The 23,532-nt window shown below is 45.9% G+C and overlaps 2 protein-coding genes across 8 annotated transcripts in view; one reads left to right on the top strand and one right to left on the bottom strand.

Annotated features, from left to right (window-relative positions):
- The window catches only part of LY9 (lymphocyte antigen 9), a 28,194-nt gene extending 20,067 nt beyond the window's left edge, over positions 1 to 8,127 (top strand). For 3 of the 6 annotated variants that reach the window (XM_023725143.1, XM_023725140.1, XM_023725139.1), the window contains 5 exons: positions 535 to 639; positions 1,999 to 2,052; positions 5,789 to 6,111; positions 6,478 to 6,549; positions 7,979 to 8,127. In XM_023725143.1, coding sequence (XP_023580911.1) covers positions 535 to 639; positions 1,999 to 2,052; positions 5,789 to 6,111; positions 6,478 to 6,549; positions 7,979 to 8,044 — 620 coding nt within the window. In that variant the 3' untranslated portion in view covers positions 8,045 to 8,127. Of the gene's footprint in view, positions 1 to 534; positions 640 to 1,998; positions 2,053 to 5,788; positions 6,112 to 6,477; positions 7,565 to 7,978 lie in introns of those variants that run through there. The other 3 variants (XM_023725141.1, XM_023725144.1, XM_023725142.1) reach the window with 3 other exon arrangements.
- A 2,290-nt stretch (positions 8,128 to 10,417) lies between these two features.
- The window catches only part of CD244 (CD244 molecule), a 48,698-nt gene continuing 35,583 nt past the window's right edge, over positions 10,418 to 23,532 (bottom strand). The window contains exons 2-9 of one of the 2 annotated variants that reach the window (XM_023725151.1): positions 22,416 to 22,742; positions 22,052 to 22,246; positions 20,211 to 20,321; positions 19,542 to 19,612; positions 16,945 to 17,022; positions 13,742 to 13,807; positions 12,618 to 12,671; positions 10,418 to 11,486 (exon numbers count right to left, since the gene is read on the bottom strand). In XM_023725151.1, the coding sequence (XP_023580919.1) occupies positions 11,406 to 11,486; positions 12,618 to 12,671; positions 13,742 to 13,807; positions 16,945 to 17,022; positions 19,542 to 19,612; positions 20,211 to 20,321; positions 22,052 to 22,246; positions 22,416 to 22,742 (983 nt within the window). In that variant the 3' untranslated portion in view covers positions 10,418 to 11,405. Of the gene's footprint in view, positions 11,487 to 12,617; positions 12,672 to 13,741; positions 13,808 to 16,944; positions 17,023 to 19,541; positions 19,613 to 20,210; positions 20,322 to 22,051; positions 22,328 to 22,415; positions 22,743 to 23,532 lie in introns of both variants that reach the window. The other variant, XM_023725150.1, reaches the window with a different exon arrangement.

Genomic DNA, 23,532 nt, shown 5'->3' with positions numbered 1-23,532 from the left:
GAGGCTAAGGAACTTACCCAAGGTCAACAGCAAAAGCAGAATTGGAACTCTGAGTTCTGTCCTCTCTTCTTCCCTACAGGGAAGCAGAGGGAAGGGAAGATCTACCCAGGGTCTGATGATGCTGGGTCAGGCTATGTCTGGCAGATGGATCCTGGCTCAGTAGGAATCTGAGCTCTTTCTGTCTCAAGCCTGGAACTCCCCAACTACCATTTACAGAAAGGGGCATTGTAGTAGTTTGGCCTTTAAGGGTGCTTTAGAATCAGAGAGATTGCATTCAAATCCTGACTCAGGTACTTAAACTCTATAACACTGAGCAAGTCATAAACCTCTATCACCAGGTAATTATTTATTACTGCAACCTCTTGCCTAGAACAATGTCTGCTCAGTATAAAGTTGCAGAATGAAAATAAATATTTTCTGCAGTATCACGGGATTTTTAAGAGGCAGATGGGATGATCATTATGTTCTGTTCATCGTTTGCTCCAATCTCACTTGTCATTATTTGTATTAATATCACTCATTTCCTCTTTGAAGGGCCTTCGAGAAGTATGAAGCATTGGATTATACTCTTCCTGATAACTGTTGTCCTTCTATGCTTTGGATTCTCCGGCTGGTGTATTTGGAAGCAAAAAAGACAGTGTGGGTTTACTGAGACCAATGGTGTCTGCCAGCACTGGCCATTTCCCTGGTGCCTTCCTTTCCTCTGGAGGTTCTCTGTTCTCACCTAATCCCCTCCTACTTCTTGTCTCCCAAGATCTCCATTCTTCTCAGAGTGATGGATAGGATGGGGAAGGGGGTGTTAGTTGGAACTCTTCAGTTATAGACAATCAAAACCCAGTTCAAACTAGTTTAGACAACAAGTGCGGGGGGTGACTTATTGATCGCATAATCAATCTGTGGGAAAGGCAAGAGTGGAGCTGGCCTTAGGGACAGATACCATCGAGACTCTCATTTACCGGAGCTCTCTATCTCTCAGCTCCACTTCTCTTTTGAGCCAGTTTAGCTCTCTCCTACTGCAGCCAGCAAGGAGCCCTGGTGGGGCAGTGGTTAAGTGCTTGGCTGCTAACCAAAGGGTCAGCGATTCAAACTCACTAGCTGCTCCACAGGAGAAAGACATGACAGTCTGCTTCTGTAAAGATTACAGCCTTGGAAACCTTGTGACACAGTTCTACTCTGTCCTATAGGGTCGCTGAGTCGAAATCAACTCGACTGCAGTGGAACTGGGTTTTTGGATTGCAGTCAATAGAGAGCTGGGTGTGGAGGGTGTGCCACAACACACCATAGCTCCAGACTCACACATACTAATAAGCTTGACACCAGAAAGGGAAAAAGATGTTTCCCTCCAACTCCAATTTGAGAAGTCTCCAGAAATAGCTCTGATTGGCTCTGCTTTAGGTCCTGTGTCCACTTTCTGGGCCAATCATGTGACCAAGGTGATGAGGTATTATGATTGGCGGCTTCTTCTAGAATCTCACTATTGGAGTGGGTATGGAGCAGTTCACAAAAAGAATACGATGGCTAGAATACTTAGGGACCCTGAAAGAATCACTGTGAGCAGGAAAAACATTAGTGGCTACTACATAGGGGTTAGAAGCCCGGGTGGCATGGTGGTTAAGTGCTATGTCCGCTAACCAAAAAGACTGGCAGTTCGAATCCACCAGCCGCTCCTTGGAAACCCTATGGGGTAGTTCTATTCTGTCTTATACGGTCACTATGAGTCGGAATTGACTCTATGGCAACTGGTTTTTTTCACAGAGAGGTTAGAGGTATCCCTGCAGAGGGATGAAAGGAAGCGCCAGAGCCTTCTTCCCAGCTGAAGGTGATCCTAGGCTCTGATCACCTCTACCCATGGGCTTGTACGCACTTTAGGGCTCACCCTCCCCCTAAAGCCTTTTCCCTGTCCATTTCCCCAGAATCTCTTTCCCTCTCCTTTGATGCTCAAAGAAGCCTCTCTCCTCGCAGCCCTCTTGATAAACCTTCTCTAACTTGGTTTCTCAGGTTCAGCTCCAGCCTTCAATTCCAGCCAAGTTGAGGCTCCAGCTGACTTATCAGGTAATATCACCAGTAACGCAGTTTATGGGGTCTCTGGTCCATATGAAAGCTCCAAAGCCTTGCTACTCAAAGTGTGATCTGCCAACCAGGAACACGGCTATCATCTAGGAGCTTGTTGGAAATGCTTAGTCTTGGGCCCCACCCAAGATTACTGAGTCAGAATCTGCATTTTAACAAGATCCCAGGTGATTCATACGCCCATTTATGTTTGAGAAGCAATGTTCAAATGGAAGGTGGTTTGGCGAACAAAAGCCACTACCAGGATAGACTCTTGAGAAATGGTGGCCAGAGATAGGAGAAGCAGTCTGTCATCGGTGGGGTCTCAAGGGCTCCTCAGGCACTGACTCTCATCACTTGAAAATGGAGTTCTTTTCTCCATTCTGAGAATGGAGAAACAAAGGCCAAATGGAATACTTAATCTGTGACAGGAGCAAAATTAAAACTTTAGTTAAAATTAAAGCCCATGAGATGGTTTAGATACCCATTACTCAAGAGCATCACTGAGGCAGTGGTTTTCCAATTCTTTAAGAAGCTATAGAATACTTTCTTCAAGCAAAATATTATTCAGAACCCCAATAACATATGGCATGTAAAAATGGGATTGTTCTGATGGATGGTAGGGTGGAGGGGTGAGATACCTGCCCTTATTCTCCCACTCCAACCCCACAAGGTCTTAAATTACCACCTTGTACTCCAGAGCTCCGGAGTTCTAAGGAATACCCAAACTCTGCTCACTCTGACCAATCCCTGCTTTAAAAAAGCTCTATGTCATCTCTCATGGAGGGGCTATCCCAAGGAGATGAAGTAGAAGGAGGTGTTGGGGGAGGGGGACTCAAGTAATCCAGCAATGCAGTCTTTGCCCAGAAAGAAAAGTGTAATCAAAAGAAAGGAGGCAAGAAATGGGAATGTGTCTGAACTATGGAGTATCACACAAGCTCCCTCCTCACAGCCGATAGGGCAGAACCCCCATCTCCCCCAGCCTGGACTCTCTTTTCTTGGTGCCCTGGACAGATCAGGATGAGTGGAGAAGTGCTAGGGACATCACCATCATCCCTGTCCCTCCTCCCTGCCCCAGAACCTCTCCTCAGCTCCCAAGGCCTGCTTCTTTAAACTCTCCAACATCTCTCCAAGGTTCCCTCTTCTCTAGAGCCACTGCCACTGCCTTAGTTCATACTGTTACCAATTCTTTAATTTTATAGGGTTTTTTTTAATTGAAAAATCACATGGTATACAATAAAAAGTAAATCTTCTTCCAAACCCAAATCTCCTTTCAAACCCCAATCTCTAGGTCTCTTCCCAGAGACAACCACTGTTAAAATTTATGTATATCTAGATCCTTTTAGAAACTTTTTATGCATTTACAGGTTTTATATATATATATATATATACATGTAATACGTATCATATATATAATTCCTCCTAACTCCTTTAATTACATAAATGGGGACAATCTATACAAGCTTTTCTGAACCTTGCTTTTTTAGTTAACAGTATATCCTAGCAACACTAGTATGTGTAGATTAAGACTGCCACTCATTTGTTCCATTCTACAGATGCATCTTAACTTATTTAAGCAGTCCCTATTAACAGACGTTTCTATTCCCTGTTACTTCTTTCCTAAAATATATAATAGCTTCCTAGCAGACCATCCTCTCTCCAGAGTTTCTTTTTTCTATCCCTTTTACTCACCACTTTCCAAAGCTCAGCTCTGACCTGTTCTAAAATCATCACTGGCTCCTCATAGCCTTTGTTGTTCAAGAGGCAATACAACTTAGTGGTCTGGTAATATGGGTTCTAGGTTCAGACAATCCTGTGTTCAAACCCCAGCTCACTTCTTACTGATGATGTGATCTTGGGGAATTTACTCTCTTAGCCTCAGCTTCCTTATTTCGCAATGAAAGTACCTACACCTCAAAGTTATTGTGAGGACTGAGTGGGGTAATGCACACAGTGAGTGCGCAACAGATGACAAGTACTATTATAGCTCAGTGTTGGGTCAGACCTCCCTTTATTTTTTCTGGCACACAGCCCGTACAAGGCAGTATTGAGTAGTGGGTAAGAGCATCAGGAACCAGGCTGCCTGCATTCAAATCCTGGTCCTACCACTTACTTGGGGAAATATCTAACCTTTATGTGCTCCAGTTTCCTCATCTAAACATGGGGTTTTATGCAGATTAAGTAAGTTTATTCATGAAAAGCATTTAGAACAGTGCCTGGCATACGTCACTGTTGGGTGTCATCGAGTCGATTCCAACTCATAGTAACCCCATGTGACAGAGTAGAACTGCCCTATAGGGTTTTCTTGGTTGTAATCTTTATGGAAACAGATGACCAGATCTTTCTTCTGCAGAGGAGCTGGGTGGGTTTGGACCACCAACCTTTTGGTTAGTAGCCTAGTGCTTAGCCATTCATGCCACCAGGGCTCCTTCCTGGCACATAGTAGGCACGTAATAAATGTGAGTCATTGTTATTATACACTTAGATCAAATAAGCTATTTGATGTGCCCCAAAGGCAGAGTTGACATCTGTCTTAGTTATCTAGCGCTGCTTATAACAGAAATACCACATGTGGATGGCTTTAACAAACAGAAATTTATTATCTCACAGGGTAGGAGGCTAGAAGTCTGAATTCAGCACACCAGCTCCAGGGGAAGATGTTCTCTCTCTGTCAGTTCTGGGGAAAGGTCCTTGTCATCAATCTTTCCCTGGTCTAGGAGCTTCTCAGCACAGGGACCTCGGGTCCAAAGGCTGCGCTCCCCTCTTGGTTCTTCATTCTTGGCAGTAGGAGGTCCCCGTCTCTCTGCTCGTTTCTCTCTTTTATATCTCAAAAGAGACTGACTCAAGATACAACCTAATCTTGTAAATTGAGTACTGCCTCATGAACATAACTGCTTCTAATCCTGCCTCATTAGCATCATAGAGGTAGGATTTACAACACACAGGAAAATCACATCAGATGCCAAAATGGCGGACAATCACAGACTGTTGGGAATCATGGCCTAGTCAAGTTGACACACATTTTGGGGGGACACAATTCAGTCCATAACAACATCCATCCAGTGTGCCACACTAGTTGTTCACAGCAGGCATCCATTCTAATTGTCCTATGCCCAGGCCACTGCAGTTGTTAAATATTTTGAATATCATCCCTTCCCAAGAGGGTGTCCCAGATTCCACAACTGCCTTTAATCATAATGCTCCCTCCGCCAAGAATGCCCTTTCACCTGTCAAAAATCCTGCTCCTACTTCAAGGCTAAATTCAAACACTGCCACCTTCCTAAATTCTTCCCTAGTTTCCTAACCAGAAGCCATCTCTTCCCACCTCTGCACTTTTCTCATATCTCTCATATGACTTGCAAAATATTTATGTTAATTGATTTGATAATGCATTGAATCCCCCAGCTAGACAGTACACTCTTTCAGGACCATGACTAATTTACCTTCGTGTTTCCCAGAACACCTCTCATGGTGCCTGGCATGGTTTATCCAACAGGGCCAGTTCTCTCACTGAGAGTAGCAGAGTCCATCACATGTCACATTCAATGAATGCTTATGAAATAAATGAATAAACAAATGCTTGAAAGGAAAGAGAGAAAAAGTGAAATGCAACCCCCAAAAGACCAAGGAAAACCTCTCCTCCGGTTTCCTAGGCCCCATCTGAGGAAGGAGTCAGAGCAAGTTTGGATCCTTGCTGCAAAGCAAAAGATGGGGGTTGACATGTTTCTTATATATCCAGAACCCACTGTTAGCCACAGTCTGTACACTATGCTTCCTCAAGGGTGTAAGAAGCTGGACACTCCCCCTAAGACTGCCAGGCAATGGCCTAGGACCCGCTCAAACAACAGCTCTGACAGCAACTTAACAACTGAGGAGGATAAGGAGACGACCGAGATGCAGGAGCCTGTCAGTGGAAGGGACATGGTATATGACTTGGGCCTTCAGGAGGACACAGCCTCCAACGGGCAGGCAGAGTATGATCTCGTCACACCAAACAACACAGTACCTGAGTCTGTGGCTGAAGTGAATACTGTGTATGCGCAAGTGTTCTTCAACTCGAAGGTGACTCCTTTTGATCAGCACATCTTTCCTCCCCCTCCCACATCTAGGACCATCCAATATCCTGCATGACTAGTCCCACCAAACTGGAGGTGTGAAATGGGGGATGAACAGGACCAGGGGCATGTGGGCAGGGAATTGTGACTCTATCCATATTCACCAAACCTGGGGTCCTTGGGATGGAAGTACTCATCACTTAGCTTCCTAGGGCCGTTATTAATAAGGGAGGGAGGTGTTGGAGAACCAGAGGAGCTGACCCATCACACTAGGGCAGCTCCTGTCTTCTATGTAAGACTAGAGGGGTTAAGGGTAAAACTCTGGAAATTTCTCCTTTGATGATTAAGGCTAGTCTGATGTTTTCTTTTACAGGGCAAGACGCCAGTTCCTCAGAAGAAAGACAGTTCATACACAGTGTACTGCTCTGTACAGAAACCCCAACTGGTGAGAACAATTTTCTCTGTATTCCAGAGCCCACGAAGTGAGGAACTATTGCCCAGACCTTTTTAACTGATAGTACTAGATTCCCACAGCTGAGGAGCTTAAGTTCTACCTGTTACGCACCCCTTGGCACACTCCATGGTCACCAGAGTTGCTTAAACAAATATTCCTGATTTGCATCTGTATGACCAAAGGCTGAACATTTTTTAATTGATTTAATAATTTCTATCCATCTTTTAGCTCCAACTTAAATTTTTTTATTATGAAGCCTTTCCTGTCTACCTCAGTGCAGCCAGTGCAGTAATACCTCCTACTTCCAAAGTTTGAAAACCCTTGGGAACTACGCACATAACTTAGAAAGTAGTCACGCAGTAAACGCTTGTTCAGGTATGTAGTTCAGTTCAACCATCATCTTTCTCATGTCTTGAGTTCTAGCGCATGGCCTAATGCTTAGCCAGCTATGACTTCACTTTTGGCCTTGAGGACAAATTCATACTGTTTGCTACATTCCCAAAGCTGCTTTCCTGGCCCTTTGTGTTTGGATCAATACTGGTCCATCTTAAAGTCATGGACACCAGTCCCTGCCCTGAGTTTCAGATTGTCCGTAAGTCACTGCCTGTCTGGTTTGTCCTTCATGGCTCCCACACCACCCCCAGGAACCTGAGACCCCTGAAACCACCCTACTTAAAATGCAAATAGAAATCCATGTATTTCTTCAATCAAGCTCTTGACTGAATTTATCCCTTGTCTTCAGAATTTTCAACACCAAGAATTCTGAAGCAGGTTCTGAGCCCCCTATTGCCTACTTGATCAGAAAATTCTTGAAACTACCTTAGTTACTAATTTCTGACACACGTCTCTGCTCCATATCTCAAAGAAGGTATATGTTCTTGCCAAGCTGTGGCTGACACCTAACCTCTCCCTCCTCTCTGGATCATCCCAGGTCTCATCTGTTTTTTAGAGCCTTCCCTGAACACTCTCAGACAAGGAAGCCTCAGAATGCTTATAACAGGAAGGTTTAATGATCTGGGCTATTACTTTGGAACTTAACCTCTAACACCTGAATTATCTTTATATGAATGTTTGTTTTGTTTCTCCTGCTGGGGCAGAGATTGGGATCATTAGACAGTAGATTATTGAGGTAAAGTCCTTTAATTGTCATTTTTATATCCCCTTGATTTGGTAAATGAAACTGTTTTGTATCTCCTTTGCAGAGTTCATCCCACAGCTTTTATAATTAGAAAATGTTCCATAAACCCGTCATCAGCTTGGTTGATTGCACGTTGCCCAGGCCAGTCCATATGACCTTCCTTCCATAGGATGGACCAGTCATAGCCTGGCCTCACCTTCCACTTCCTCGTTAGCACAGGGCTGAGGAAACCACAGACTTCCAGGCTTTATTAACTATGTCCTTGTGTGTTCTGGTTCTCAGGAGGGACCACCACCGCAACAGAATGATGAGTCTCCTGAAATCTCTCCTTATGAAAATTTCTCCTGAAAAGAAAAGCAGCTGCTACATCTCTTCTGAAGTTGGAGAAGCAGCTGAACCTCCTAGGACCTCAGGATCCTGCAGACAGAATACTTCAGAATTTCCCTCCGTGTGTCAGAGATACCTAGATTTATCTCCCCCTTCTTCTCACCTCATATGGTTTCCTGAGCCTTTTAATAGACCAGATCCAGGCTCTTTCTTGGAGCCCATGGCTTCAGATGCCATTGTTCCATTTGTTTCCTTGCATGTTCATATTGTTTCCTCCTCTCAACTCAGATACACCACCTCAAATTCCTCCAAGGGGACCTGGATTGACCACCCTTCACACCTTCTTCTTAACAGTTGCTAAAATGAACCCTACAGATACTCACACAGTTGCACAAAGATCTATGTAAAATGATATTCATTGCAGTATTATTTGAAATAAAAGGCTGGAAATAACCTAAATGTCCATTAGTGGGAGTCCAGTTAAATATATGATAGTGTATCCATGCTATAGCCAATGCTGCCACTTTCGTAAAGAAAGGAAAGACCAATCTGTGTTATTATGGAATGAACTCTAAGAGACACTGGACAGAATAAAGTCTAGGACAGTGTGTATATATGCTATCAGTTGAATAAAAAAGTATATCTGTATGCTTATATGGAATCCTGATGACACAGTGGTTAAGAGCTATGGCTCCTAACAAAAAGGTCAGCAGTTGGAATCCACCAGCTGCTCCTTGGAAACCCTATGGGACAGTTCTACTCTGTCCTATAGGGTCACTGTGAGTTAGAATCGCCTCGACAGCAGCAGGTTAGGTTTTTTGGTTTTATATGCTAATATAAGCACACAAAAATTCTGGGAGGACACACAAGACACTTATCAGTGGCTGCCTCTGGGAAGGGAACTGGGAATGTCAAATCAAGGAGAAGACTTACTTTCTTTTTTTTAAGAAGGAGACTTACTTTTTACTGCATACTTTTGTACTGCTGGATTTTATTAAACATGTGTGTATATTACTCTTTCAGTAGAAAAGTGTTTAAGATGACTCTTCCGTATGTTTCCCATATTTACCTAAGAGAACTTCCTTCCTTGCCTAGTCTGGATCCTTAACAGCCACAGTATCACTCATCTTCCCTTATTGTGCCCTCAACCCTCTCCCCGCTGCAAGATGCATTTAGCCTTGACTTGCACTCCTAATACCGTCATGCACATTTGTTACATGCACTTTACAGCCCATTCATGTCCTTTAATGTCATGCTTCTGCTGTCATACTCCACTGTACATAGGCCTTGGGGTCAGTATGGATTTTGTGGCCTGGAACAGGTCCTACCAGGGGGCCAGCCAGAGCTTCATATGCAGCAGGAGCTTAAGTACTGCTTATTCACTGACTGGCTGGTTGCATGGATAATTATCTTTGTAAGGCATCAGCACAGATGCTAAACAATCGGGCACGTGATACTACAATGTTGTATATTAGTATACTCCAGATTAGAGCATCCCAAAAAGTGTGGGGCCCATAGGATTCTACCTCTTCTGCTCATTAAATAAATCTGGCCAGCTCAAGACCTACACACCCCAGGACACATGAAAGGCCATCAGCAGTCATGGTCAGTGTCACTGGTGTCATCTGGACTGTTCTGACTCCCATCATCTCCTGCTTCCTCTGCTCTTCAAACCCTTTGATCTCCAACTCAGCTCCCAATACCTTGCTCAAGTCTCCCAGCTCAGATGATTCTTTTGAATATATTTCCCCAGTTTTTACCCTTGACATTTGCTCTGGGATGTGATTTGTCCACATTTCTCTCCAGGAAGAGGCCAGCCTGGCCAAGCACACAGTCCCCAGGGGAGAGGCATCAGGTAGGGTATGAATGCTTTGGCTATCCTTCAAGAGACAGATGGCCCCTGGTATTTGGGACTCTGCTATTCTAGTGGGAACAAGGCTGGGGATACTGACAGCTCACCAGGAGGCCAGACCCTTCTCCAGCAGGATTAAATAGTTATGTGTTTATTGCTGGCCCACAGTGCCATTTGGCTGCTGTAGAGAGTAAAAGTGCAAAGTATGGAGAAGACACATAAATTTAATTCCAGTAAGGAATTTACACTATCTCTCCATAACCCTGGTGACGTAGAGTTCAGCTGCTAACCAAAGGGTCAGCAGCTCAAATCCACCAGGCGCTACCTGGAAACCTTATGGGGCAGTTCTACTCTGTCCTATAGGGTCACTATGAGTCAGAATTGACTCAACGGCAACGGTTTTGGTTTTTTTCCTCTGTAACACCACAGCTTTATATTAAATTTATATTTAAATATAGGCTGGGGCAATTGAATAACCAAGTCCATGCAGTCTCACCTGTTGGGGTCTCTGAGTAGGGCCTCTTCCCATTCACTCTTGTCTCTTTCTGAGCTCAAAGTCTCAGCCATGCTCCCCATAGTCTTGTTGAAGGAACTAGCCTGAAGGTTCAGGGGAGCTCAGCATAGCGTCTAGTCGCCAATTGCCTCATCTGCAGCACTCAGCTGTCTGAGCCCTCTCTCCAGTGTACGATGGGGAGACTTAACAGGATTGGGAACTTTAATAGAATGTAGCTTCTGAGAAAATTGTGAAGAATCCAAAATAGATTTCCAGTAATGTGTCTTTATAAATCAAACATCATAGCGTAGACAAAGCTGGCCTCACTGCCCTGTTATTAGCTGGATTTTGGTGGGGAGAGAGGGGATCTTACTCAGAGATGGGCTTGCTTTGCACCATCTACTCTCACTCCTGCCCAGTCCCACTTGTGACCAACCAGCCAGAGGTAAAGGTATAACATGCGGAGGGAAAGCTTTTCCTCTATATTTGATTAAAGTCCAGGCCCTGGCCACCTTGGGGAACCTGCCAGTCTGCTTACCACCAGCTAGCCCAACCTCACTAAAGGGGCTGATTCCTCTAAGTCATCGTTATCTTCCCTTTTTCTTGGTTTGGGAAATGGGCCTGGGCAGGGGAAGGGTATAGAAATATAGTAATCCCAGTTCAGGAAGGAAGGGAGATAAGTAACAGATTAGAAAACGAGGGGAAGGGAATCTGGATGCAAATCATAGTAACATCCTACATTTACATAGCACATTATAGATTACAGGTACTTGGACTTGCTCTGGAGCCTTTTGTGAACTACCCAATCTCTCCACCTCTTCTTGTCCCCACCTGTAAGTTGGAAGATACTATTTAACAGCCTTGCTCTTATAATGGCTATTAGAAATCCTTCTCAAAACAAAACAGAGACCATGAACAAACTCCCATATCCTTTCCAGACTAAAAACTGTTCTGTAGAGGCTCATGTGGCATCATCCATTGAGCATATTCCCAAAGCAGATGCTCGTATGGAAGAGAGGTGAGAACAGCTGTAGCAACTAGGAATAAATATCAAAGTTCTCCAGCTCCCTGCGGCTCAGTCGAGCAGGGTTCTGGGCTCTGAGTTGTCTCTTTCCAACCTATAGAAAGAAGAAGAAGAGACACTTCAGACCCTCCCATTAGGAGATCTTCACAACCACCCTGTGGAGTATGAATTATTATCCTTATTTTGCAGATTAAGAAAATGAAACTCAGAGCAGTAAAACAAAGCACTCAGGGTCAATGACTAATATGAAGTAAAGGAGGGACTTGAATCCAGGTCTTCTGGCTCCAATTCCGGGGCACTTTTAACCACACCATGCTTCTTCATAACTTCAATAGGCCTGCCTTGGCCCATACAGTGTCCTCTGCAATCCCGGACTGTCAAGTTGGCTTTAATGTTGGGCTACAGCTGAAGGACCAGGAATCCCAGCATACACTGCTGACCCAATCTAAGCACCTGAAGTCATTTTTCCAGAAGCCATAGTTTGTACTGAGCCACCCATCCTCTCCCTTATGGTCAATGGCAGCACCATTATTGGACCATGGGCAGTGGCTCAGGTGTAGCATGAGGGTAACAGGTAGGGGTCTTCTCTGTGCCTTAATTTCTCCAGGTATAAGTAGGAAATATAATTGTACTTACCTAATAACAATTTGTGAAGACTAAATGAGATAAATCATGTGAAGCTTTTGGCAGGCTGCCTTATACATAATTAGCCCCAATAAACGTTAGGTAGGTCCTTCCTTTCCACTTCCTAAATGGCCTGATGGGAATCAAGTCAGCCACCAAGTTCAGTGATCACCTTTGAACAGTGTCCACTCCAGCAGCAGCTCAAGATCATCCATGTCTTGGGATGGCTCCCAATTACTTGCTAATCCTTAGAAAATCATTTTGATTTGTTTATCTGCTGCCCCTCCCTGCCCACATACACACACTTTTGGAAAAAAAGAGACGTCCAGTTGTTATCTATAGCCTGGGGACCAGCCTGGAGACAGTCCTAATTTAGAACCCAAGCTCCCCAGTAGGAGTCAAACTCCAAGACATGATACGACCTTGGGTTAGACACTCATCCTCCTTGGGTCTCAGTTTCTTCAACTTTAAAATGAAGATTTGGATAAAAAAAACCCCTAAAATCCCTTCAACTCTGAGACTCTATGGATAACCTTTTCATAAGGCTAGATTTCAGAGCTATGGAGACTCAACCCATTCAGAATCAGTTCTAGAATCTTACCTCTTCATAGACGGTACAACGGGAAGAAGGACCGTGGTTCTTCTTGGACCCAGACTGGAAATTCAGAGGGTAAAGTGGGCTTAACTTCAGGATAAATGATGTGAGGGGTCCCAAAGGAGACTCATATCCCAGAAAGCCCCTGAAATACTCGCAGCCAGAGGTGAATAGAATTTTCTACCACCAGAGTAAACAATAGTGTTTATGGTCTCCAGAGAAGGCACAATCCATACTTGCTTATGATATGACATCTATGAACCAAAGGTAGAAACTAAACCCATATACTCCTAAAACCCACACATAGCACATACACACACACACACACACACACACACACACACACCCCTAATTTAAACACTTCTGACCAGCCCTAAGTGCCAGCCCTAGCACCTCCCCTGTGAGTAACTGGAATTCAGAAGCACTATGGATAGTATGAGGTGTCTGGGTGGCACGAAGTGATTTGTGCTCAGCTACTAACCTAAAGGTTGGTGGTTCAAACCCACCCAGTGGCACCACAGAAGAAAACCCGGGCAATCTGCTTCAGTAAAGATTACAGTAAGAAAATCCTATGGAGCAGTTCTACTCTGTAACACATGGGGTCACTATGAGTTGGAATGGACTTGATGGCAATGGCTTCGGGTTTTTAGGGTTTTTTTTAGAAGGGGTAGGTAGTATGCAGAATTTTCATAGCATAGTACCAAGCACAAGTAGGTGCCAATAAACATCTATATGGCATAGATTGTGACATATAATTTAAGTATAAATATCTCTCATGGTGAGATCCAAGTTGGCTGACGGACTTATTGGAAAGAGGTTGAACGGGAAGTCTGAAAATCTGTTATAACTACATCCCCTACCCCATTCAATACACACAGCGTCCCTGACCTGCATGTACTCAACACTTTCATACTTTGGTAGAGTCCCAACTTCTCATACTACCATGTTAAGATTTCCTACTGTGGCTCAAGACTTGCAAAACCACTCTTCCCACCACCTTCCCACACATCTATCTCTTGTTGGGACATGCACACCCATGGTCTACAAACACATGTCTGCACACACATGTGCATACACTTATGCAAAATATACACCTGCATCAATAGCATCCCCCAGAGGAAGAGACTCACCTTCTGGAAAGACTGTACTGTTGAATATACTGTATTTTCATTTTTTGGTAATAGGGAAGCAGATTTCTAATGAAAAGAGAAGTAAAATCATTTCAGAAACATAGATCCAGCACAACCCTAGGGAAGTCACCCTCTGCCTCAACCCTGCCCAGACAGAAACTTCAAGTGTTAGTAAAAGGAGCTGTGGACTAGCCAGGTGGTCAGACAAACTGAGTGTAGTCTTACTCTGTCACTAACAATGGCTATTATGTGTTGAGCACTTATTCAGTACATATATTCTTTCCTAACCCTTATAACACCACTGTTGTTGTTGTTAGTTCGAGTCACCTACAACTACTCGTGGTGGTTCCATGTACAGCAGAATGAAACATTGCTCGGTCCTGTACCATCTTCATGGTTGTCAGTATGCTCAAGTCCGTTGTTACAGCCACTGTGTATTTCAAGTGCCTTCCAACCTAGGGGCTCATTTTCCAGCATTATATAGGGCAATATTATGATCCATAAGGTTTTCATTGGCTAATTTTCACAAGTCGATCACTAGGCCTTTCCTCCTAGTCAGTTTTGGCTTGGAAGCGCCACTGAAACCTGTCTACCATGAGTAATCTTACCAGTATTTGAAGTACCGGTGGCATAGCTTCCAGCATCATAGCAACACTCAAGCCAGCACATACGACAAATTGACAGACAGGTGGTGGATAACTCTCCAGCAAGATAGGAATGATCATAATTTGCCCCATACTACAGATGAAGCTCCAAAAAGATAAACAGCCCTACGTCAGGCAGTGTGTGCACAGTAGAAATAGGGTTCAACCCCAGAATCTCTAGGTAGGGTTCTTTCCTCAACACCTCAATGCCTCCCTTTGGCAGAGTGCCCTTCTTCTCTGGACCTGAACCAGGTGTCCTCTAGGGCAGGTAACCATCCTCCTGTTAAGACAGTCCAGAGAGGGGAATCTCATTTTTTCTCAACACCATACATAGTCTCAGGAGCTCTTTCTTGCACCTTATTAAAATCCCTCTTGTTGGAGTTAAATATGGCCAGAGAACAGAAAGATATCAATCACTCTTGTGTTGTCTCTTCGATGCTTTTAGACTTTCACCCACTGTCATAATGTTGTTGGGTGCCATAGAAGCACATTGTCTTAAGGGCAACAGGAGGAGGCAAACCCTACTCATTCCAGAGAGTCCCTGGGAGTGGTTGAGTGCATTCTCTTTCTGTCTCTCCTTTCTCCTCCACTTCTCTCTTCTCTCCCTCATTGCCTTCTCTTTCCCTTATTCTTCCCCTTCCCTTCCTTCTCTCTTTCCTTTTCTTGAACTTTCTCAGAGGCCTATTATCATTTCCCAAGGACCTTCTTTGCTCGGCAGCTCAGCTACTGGGCTGAGGAGGTTGCTGCTTCAGGTCTTTGTTCTTCAAACACAGTCATTTTAATCAGAGATTTTTTTCATCACTGGCCAACAGGGGCAGTGCTTCCCTTGGGAGAGATGCTCATGCGAAACTGTTGTCAATATTAGAAGATGCTGTGGTAGAAGTGGAGCCCTGGTAGTGCAGTAGTTAAGAGCTATGGCTGCTAACCAAAAGGTCAGTGGTTTCAATCTACCAGTTGCTCTTTGGAAACCCTATGGGGCAGTTCTACTCTGTCTTATAGGGCCAACTATGAGTTGGAATTGACTTGAAGGCAATGGGTTTGGGTTTTGGTCTGGTGGTGCAAATGGTTAACGCACTTGGCTGCTAAATGAAAGTTTAAGATTCAAGTCTACCCAGAGACACCTGGAAGAAAGGCCTGGCAATCTATTTCCAGAAATTCAGCCATTGAAAACCCTATGAGGCATAATTCTTCTACTCTTGACACCCATGGAATTGCCATGTGTCAGACTGAATGGCAACAGATTTTTAACTTGTTTCTCCAGTTTACAGATGAGTTTATACAATGTCAGAATGTTCCAGCTGGGGTAGGAGGAGGTACAGCGGAGACTCAGAAACCGTTTGGCTCAGCTTTGCCACTACTCAGCTACAGGAGTTTGAACAAGCTAGTTAACGTCTGTGAATCTCAGTTTTCTCATCTGCAAAATGGGGTTCATAGTAGACCTGTTTCACAAGGCTATTATGTAAGATTCCATGAGAAAATGGACAGAAAGCCCTTTTCACAGTGTCTGGCATATAATAAGCACTTAATAAATGCTAAATCATAATAAGATAAAAGGGACTAATTGATTTAGGAAATGATATTGGAGTCATTATTCCCTGTCCTTGAGCATAGAGAATGTGACCCAGCTGGAGCTGGACTCACAAGGACTCACAAGGACCCATCAACTGGGCCCGGAGGTATAAAGACAATAGCTAGGACAATCTCAGAAAGTATCTTTTAGGGAACCTTTCACGTAAACCAACCAAACAGAACACACAAGACTTTCCACTCTTATCTTTTTCTATTAGCATTTAGTGAATAGAAAATTTGTTGGACCGATGAAGACCCTCTTGTCGTTACTGAAACCTGTACCAATGTTTGTTAAGACAGGCAATTCAAAATGTAGGATGGCAGTTTCTAGCCAATCTGTGAAAAGGTGAAGCTTTCAAAGGTTTTGCCCATTATGTAATGTTAATATACACTGATGATTCTGTAACATTCCTCGGACTCAGGCAGACATGTCTCTGGCAGCATGCTTGTCCATTTTCTCGTTCTCGCCTATTCTGTAATGCTCCTCGGACTCGGGCAGACATGGCTCCGGCAGCATGCTTGTCCGTTTTCCCACTTTTGCCTCTTTGCACATATGCTGAAGAAAACTTTCTTTTTGCATTACTAAATTTTGTGATTTTTTTACCCTACAACACAATACAGATCCACTCTTTCCTGAAAACAGGTATGATAGGCAGTAAGGATAAAGGAGGCAAAGACCCCAAGTATTGGAAGGAGCAGGCGGAGAAAACGGAAGCTCAGCCCCTGACAAGATTCCTCTTCCTGTCAACTTTATCTGGGCTCAAACCTTCTGCCAGGCTTGGAAGAAAAAGGAATGCCTGCATCATACATTCCAGCTCTGTTAAGACACTCCGGAATCACACTGGTCTTTTCTAACAACTTATTAATCCATCTGAGGCCAACCTGTCTTATAGCCCACAAGAGTGCCAAGATCTTATTCTGCCATTCAAAGGAGTAAGTGTCTGGGAGGCATTAGGAAGCCCCGAAGGACTAGAGAAATGAGAGAGGTACCTGGGACTGGATCCTGGAGTAGATGGTGCGGTCTTCTCTAGAGGAATTCTGCTCCTGCTCCTGCTCCTGCTCCTGCTCCTGCAAGAAACAGTAAAGGAAGCGCACAGAACATGAAGTCTGTCCAGATTTGGATTGAGTGAGGAGAGACAGCACAAAGGACAGGAGCCTGGGAGGGGTGGCAGGGCCTGGCAGACCCTCCTCATTGCTTAGTCCCAGGAGGTGGAGAGACAGTAGAAAGAGCAGACTCACAGTGAGCAGTGTCAGGACTGAGTATGTCTCAGGTGTGCCGAGACTGCATCAAGCCACCCCGCCCAGGGGGCTCCTGTCACGGCTTCACTTTGATAATTTAGAAGCCCTTTCTGTCATTTGCTGAGTTCTCAACTAAGTTTGCCACATAAACACTGAGTAGCGCTATGCTCTGGGCCTTACCTTACCAGTGATCTGGGCACTGAAATTTAGAGGGTTTCAGTGTTTTAAAGACTAAGCACATTTAAGCCTCCCCTCTGGATCTTAACCACTACTTGGTGGAGTACTGGTTAAGAGCTATGGCGGCTAACCAAAAGGTCAGCAGTTCAAATCCACCAGGTGCTCCCTGGAAACTCTTTGGGGCAGTTCTACTCTGTCCTCTAAGGTCGTTGAGTTGGAATTGACTCAACGGCAATAGGTTTGGGTTTTTTTCTGGTGTCAGGTTCATATCCCGGACGAGCCCTTGTCTGTTCATAGAACTATACTACATCTTTTCAGAAACATTGGTGGCGTAGTGGTTAAGTGCTACAGCTGCTAACCAAAAGGTCAGCAGTTCAGTTCCACCAGGTGCTCCTTGGAAACTCTATGGGGCAGTTCTACTCTGTCCTATAGGGTCGCTATGAGTGGGAACCAACTAGACAGCAGCAGTTTCTTTGGATCTAGCCTCAGGGGCCGGCGTGCCCTTGGCCTCAACCTACTGCAGTAAGGAGTGGAGCCCTAGGCCCAAGGCCCAAGGCCCAAGGCCCAAGGCAGGGAGCATGGTGGCCCCTTCCCGTGCCCCACAGGGGATTTCAGGTGGAGGTATTTCATGCTGCTCGCCCCCCTGAGCAAATACTGCCAGTTGGGCTCTGGTGGGGAGCCAGTGGAGGCCAGCAGGGTTCATTCAGCAAGGTGCAAACTCAACTCTCCCAGAAGCAGGAGGAAGCCAAGTGGAGCTAAGAAACCTCAGCCGTCCTTGGAGGCTGAGTCACGGGCATCTGGCCAGACACAGGAGTTTGTTGCTTTTCTCTCCTGCCCAGACCAGTGTAAAGTGTCTCCAGAGATGGTCTGACTGAGTCCCAAGGTAAGACCACATGAGCTTGCAATTTAGGCTTGCATACTGGAGCCTGCAGAGAGTAGGGAGAAGCCAGGAAGAGATGAGGCCAGTCAGGGAGGAACCCCAAGTCAGAAGCAGGGAAACAAGCCTGAATCCCCAAGAGATTTCTTTTGCTCTAAATTGTATTTTCCTCTATGTTTCCCTTGTTTTACCTAATCTAAAGTGATCTTAATTGGGAGGGGGGAGCTATTTTTAGCGAGTATTTGGGCTTCAGTATCTGTAGATAGATGTATCTGCTGTCAGGAATTCATAGGGCACACCTCTGCCCACACCACAGTATCCCCACTGGGAACTATCCTTGGGTCCCACTGAGCCCCAGAGCTGAGGGAAGCTGCATGTCTGCTCTGTGAGGGCTCATCTGCCAGAGGTGACTTTCTGTGCAGTGCCTCCTGAGGCTAAGCACCAAGAATAGAGGTGGGAAGAGGGTACTTCCTCCCCACTTCCACAGCCCCACCCCACCTAGTATGGGGAGGAGGAAGACCATCAGGTCAGGGCCCTTCCCCTGGGCCTGTCACCACATCCTACCCCACACAGCAGCCAGGGGTGGGGGGCACCCTGCAGACCCTCTGTGGTTTCCTACTCTTCCATATCCTGCATGGCAGGCAGCCTCGCCCACTGCCTGCAGAGCTGACAGAGAGATTCCTGGAGGATCCCGCACTGGCTGAGCTGCCTTTGTGCTAACCTGGCTACTATTTCTAACTCCTCAGTCAGACTCAGGCCTCTTCTTCCTAAAAGGCAGAGACCGTAGCCCAGTGGGACAGCTACAAAGCTCCTGTGCTTTGGCTGGTCACACTGGCATCCTCCCCAGGCTGGGCAGGGATCAAGGGGTCTCACAAGTAAGATCCGGATACAAGAATCTGTGGTCAGATTCAACAAATACAAGATGGCTGGATTCCTCCTGGGGCTCAGCCATCTGGTGAGGCAGGGCAGAAGCAAGGACCCCAGCAGCAGTACTCTGCCCGCTGTTATTGGTTTCTTTGGTGCTCCATCCCTTCTCAGTAGCTACGTTCTGTACCAAAATGCCCTATCTTCCCTCCTTCCATCTCCTCTGCTCCCTTTCTTTTCCTCTTCCCTCCATCACCAAAGCTAGGAACCCAATGGAGAAAAGATAGCTGAGGGGAGAAAGGGGGGAGTTGAGGACCACTTTGGGAGGACAATTGTCCAGTTCTCTTTGTCTCCCTGCTCTGAATGGCCATTCACCCAAAAGCATCCTCTAGACACGCTGAGGGAGACCCCATCCCCTAGTGTGTCATACTTGATTTCTCCTGAGTGGCAGATGGTTGATACGTTCATAAACTGTCCGACATTCTTCCTCTGTGCTCTCACCTATGGGAAGAAAGAAGCAAAGAACAGAGCTGCAGAGATCTCCAGGGAGCATACTGTCCAGGTTTCTACTTCTGGCGGCTTCCACTGCCATCCCAGATGACCAACCAACCCAACCAAACCCATTGCCGTCGAGTCAATTCCGACTCATAGCAACCCTATAGGACAGAGTAGAAATGCCCCATAGGGTTTCCAAGGAGAGCCAGATGGCCAAGACCTTGAGAAAGGTTCTGGGAAGGAAGCAGGCCGGTGCTCTTCCCAGGATACCCCTCCACTGGCCCAAAGAGCACAGAGGCAGTAACCGCCCCCCAACACACCCACTCTGTCAGGCAGGGCAGCCCCCACACCAGCCACTTGCAGATAAATCTGCACATTGGGGATCAGACTGTAAACATCCAGGCAGCCACCACAGAGCACATGAATTGAAACAAAGGGTCAAGCAGCTGCTGCGCCCCTCCACACCACTGTGCACACACACATCCCGAAGACTCCTGAGGAAAAGTAGGCACTGCACTTCCAGGAACCTCCCGCTAGGCAGAGGGCCAAATCACTTGATACCGATGCCTCAGGCAACAGCACCTGCTGGGAACGTTCCACTTACTTGACTGCTTCCTTTTCCTCCTCCACACGCAGAAGCTGATGAGGGTGCCAAGGCATAGTATGACTAGCAGAATCGCGAAGATGATCACCAGAAGGCGTGGAAATATGACATCTGAGGGACACAGAAGGCCAGGGGACAGAGCTCAGCCCTCCCTCTGCCCCTTCCCATCTGTCTGCAGCAGGGGCGATCTCAAAACCCACGCTCCTTTCTGGTGTAGCTGGTCTCCTCATGCTCTGTGAATTCACTGCCAAGGTGGTCTCTCTCTGCTCATTTGGGTGCCTCCCCTGGAGTGGGGCCTAGAACTTGAATGTTAACACCTGACAGACCTTTTTCAAATTCAGATTCTACCCATAAACTGTGTGCCCTTGGGCATCTTACTTAACTTCTCTGAGCCTCAGTTTTCTGTAGCCCTAGTGGCGCAGTGGTTAAGAGCTGTAGCTGCAAGCCAGAAGGTTGGCAGGTCAAATCCACCAGCCACTCCTTAGTAACCCTACGGGGCAGTTCTACTCTGTCCTATAGTGTCACTATGAGTTGGAGTCAACTTGATGGCAATGGTTTTGGTTTGGGGTTTTATAAAAGGGAAATAATGTTATCCACCTATGGGGGTTAATTACATGAACTAATCTATGTAAAGCATCTGGCATGGTAAAAGTTACGTCTATCCATCCATTTATCTTTAATTCGACAAATGTTTACTGTGTACCTACTGTGTGCCAGGAATCTCTCCCATTCCACCTTCCTGCTGCTCCTGACTTCACTGCTCTTCCTTATCTGAACTTCTACTTGTAACAATGTGTCACACATGTAGCCTAATATATAATCCAACCAACAAGAGGGGAGGGGAAAGGAATTAAATATTCCAGTTACTGGCTGACTAGGTTCTCTACAAACATTATCTCATTTAATCTAAATAACAATCTGTGAAGTACTTATTACCATCCCCATTTTACCCAGGAGAAAAAAAATGAGGCTCAGGGAAGTTAATGAATTTGCCTGGGATCACAAAGCTAGTGAATGGTGAAGCCCATTCATGATCCCAAAAGCCAGGGTCCTTACCATTACACATGTTGCCTCAGTCTTATTCATTTCTTTTTTGCCCACAAGTACTTAGTTTTGTTGCCCCAATTTGGGTATAAGCTCCTTAAGGACAGGGACTGTATGTTTTTTACCATGTAATGCCCATGCTGATGCCCCAGTAGATCTTTGTTTATCTAATTAAAAATTGATGCAAACTTAACTCAAGGTAATTCTCAGGATGAGCATAAAAACCAAACCAAAACTCTTTCCATAGAGTTGATTCCAACTTACAGGAACCGTATAGGACAAAGGAGAATTACCCCATATGGGTTCCAAGGAGCACCTGGTGGATTTGAACTGCTGACCTTTTGGTTAGCAGCCACAGCAGGGTGAGCATAAGCATAAATCAAGAACCCACTGTCCAGGTGCTGTTGGGCCCTGTAGTTATCTGTTGAAGGACTATATGGCTTGGGGCAAGTGATCACTCAGAAGGAGGAAGTAGGTTTCCATCAGTCTCTCAGAGGAATAAAATAATGGTCAGGAGCCATTGCAGCACTGGGGCTCAACAACTATGCATTCCCCGAAATAAAAGGAAAACTTGCATCTCCCAGAAGGAGATTCTTGATGGAGATAAAATTCTTTCCAGAATAGGACAGGCCTTACTTTACAGGAACTGTGTGCTTAGAAGCCAAGACCCCCGAGGAAGGGCTGCAAGGCACTAGGGAAGGCAGCCAAGGATTTCACACCAGATCTCTCTTGCACATGAGCCTGCTTTTGGGGTCCCACACCTTGAGCCCCAGTTATAGCCCAAAGTGGTTGCTTACTCTGTTGAGTCCTCAGACAGTCCCCGGGGAGGATGAGAGTGTGGTTTGCCCAGCTGACAGAGTTGCTGACATTGCAGGTGTATATGTGCAAGCCGTTGACATCAATGTGCTCCACCAGGTGGGTGAGGTTCCCCCATGGCTGGATCAACTTCTTCCCTTTGTACCAAGCATAGCTCACATTCTCATCCCTGGAGACTGAGCAAGACAGATTCAGCTGACACGTCCCATCATCCAGCTCCTTCAACCTCCCCTGCAAGTCGGGCTTTTCAATAGGTTCTGGAAGCAGAGGTTCTGATCAGAAACGTGCTGAAAACACAAGTCCTGAAAGACTCAGAGGGGGAGGACAAGTGACCTGGGGACTCACCCAACACAGAAACCTGGAACTTGGTTTTCTGTATTTTCCCCGACTTGTCGGTGACCTCCAGGAAGTAGAAGCCGCTGTCCTGCTGCTGAGCTCCCTCGATGAGAATAGCCAACTCTTTGCATATAAACTTGAGTGTGTTGTTGAAATGCTCCAAAACACAAGGTGTAGGCGTCCAACTGCAATTACCTCTCCAAGTCAGTATCTCACATATTGCAGATGAGGAGAACTGCACCTTCCATTGGACAGAGTATGCTTTATTTAGCTCCAGGTTGGGTGGCCGTAACCAGAGAGATTCTCCCGAGGGGTGAATCACATGGTCAGCAGAACCTAGGTATTCCAGGAAAGAGAACCCAGGCTGAAGGTGGCAGGAAAGGTATCAGTTCTGAGCAACGTGGGCAGTTGGGGATAATTTCCCTTAAGCCAGGAGGGAAGCCCAAAGTATGAGGAGTATGAATACGAGGAGCCAGAGTCTAAGAGAATCTTAATGCATACTTCCCTTATCTGCCTCTGCTTCTCCCCAAGCTCTGTGCCTGTTGTGCGATGCATGGTTTCTGTGTGGCCCTTCTTGCCATGGTCATGTAACTCCCACCCAAGCGATTAGGTGGGACCATGCAAATAAGGTCTGTGGAACCCTAACCAGGGGGACTGGTCAGTTTTGCCTCCCCGATAGTCTTAAAAGAGAACTAATTCCAGAGCAGAGGGAGGATCTCACCACAACCAAGGAAAAAGGGTCAAGAGCAGAGCACGTCCTTTGGGCCTGGGGTCCCTGGGCTGAGAAGCTCCTGGAACCAGGAGACTGAGAGAGAGAGAGCTGCAACACTGAAGATGGTGAGAAGTGGTGGCAGAGAAACGGTAGCAGGAAAAACCAGCAGGAGAGGGTAGCAATGGGCTTCCTCGCCTACTGAGTAAGAAACCTGAGTACCTTCAGGCAGGAGACTTTCTGGAGGAGTAGGGTGCCCCAGGCACTTGGTGGAGCTAGGTTTGCCTACCCAGGGAGCTAGAGCCGAGCACCTTCAGGCTCAGGCTTACTAGAGGACTGGGGTGCCTCAGGGAACTTATCAGCAGAGCTAAAAGAGCTTTGTAACACTTGCCCCAGCAGGGCAGAGGCTGAGGGGCT

This window comes from Trichechus manatus, unplaced genomic scaffold (assembly GCF_000243295.1).
Source record: "Trichechus manatus latirostris isolate Lorelei unplaced genomic scaffold, TriManLat1.0 scaffold00288, whole genome shotgun sequence".
Taxonomy (NCBI): Eukaryota; Metazoa; Chordata; class Mammalia; order Sirenia; family Trichechidae; genus Trichechus; species Trichechus manatus.
This window is presented reverse-complemented; position numbering and strand designations above follow the sequence as displayed.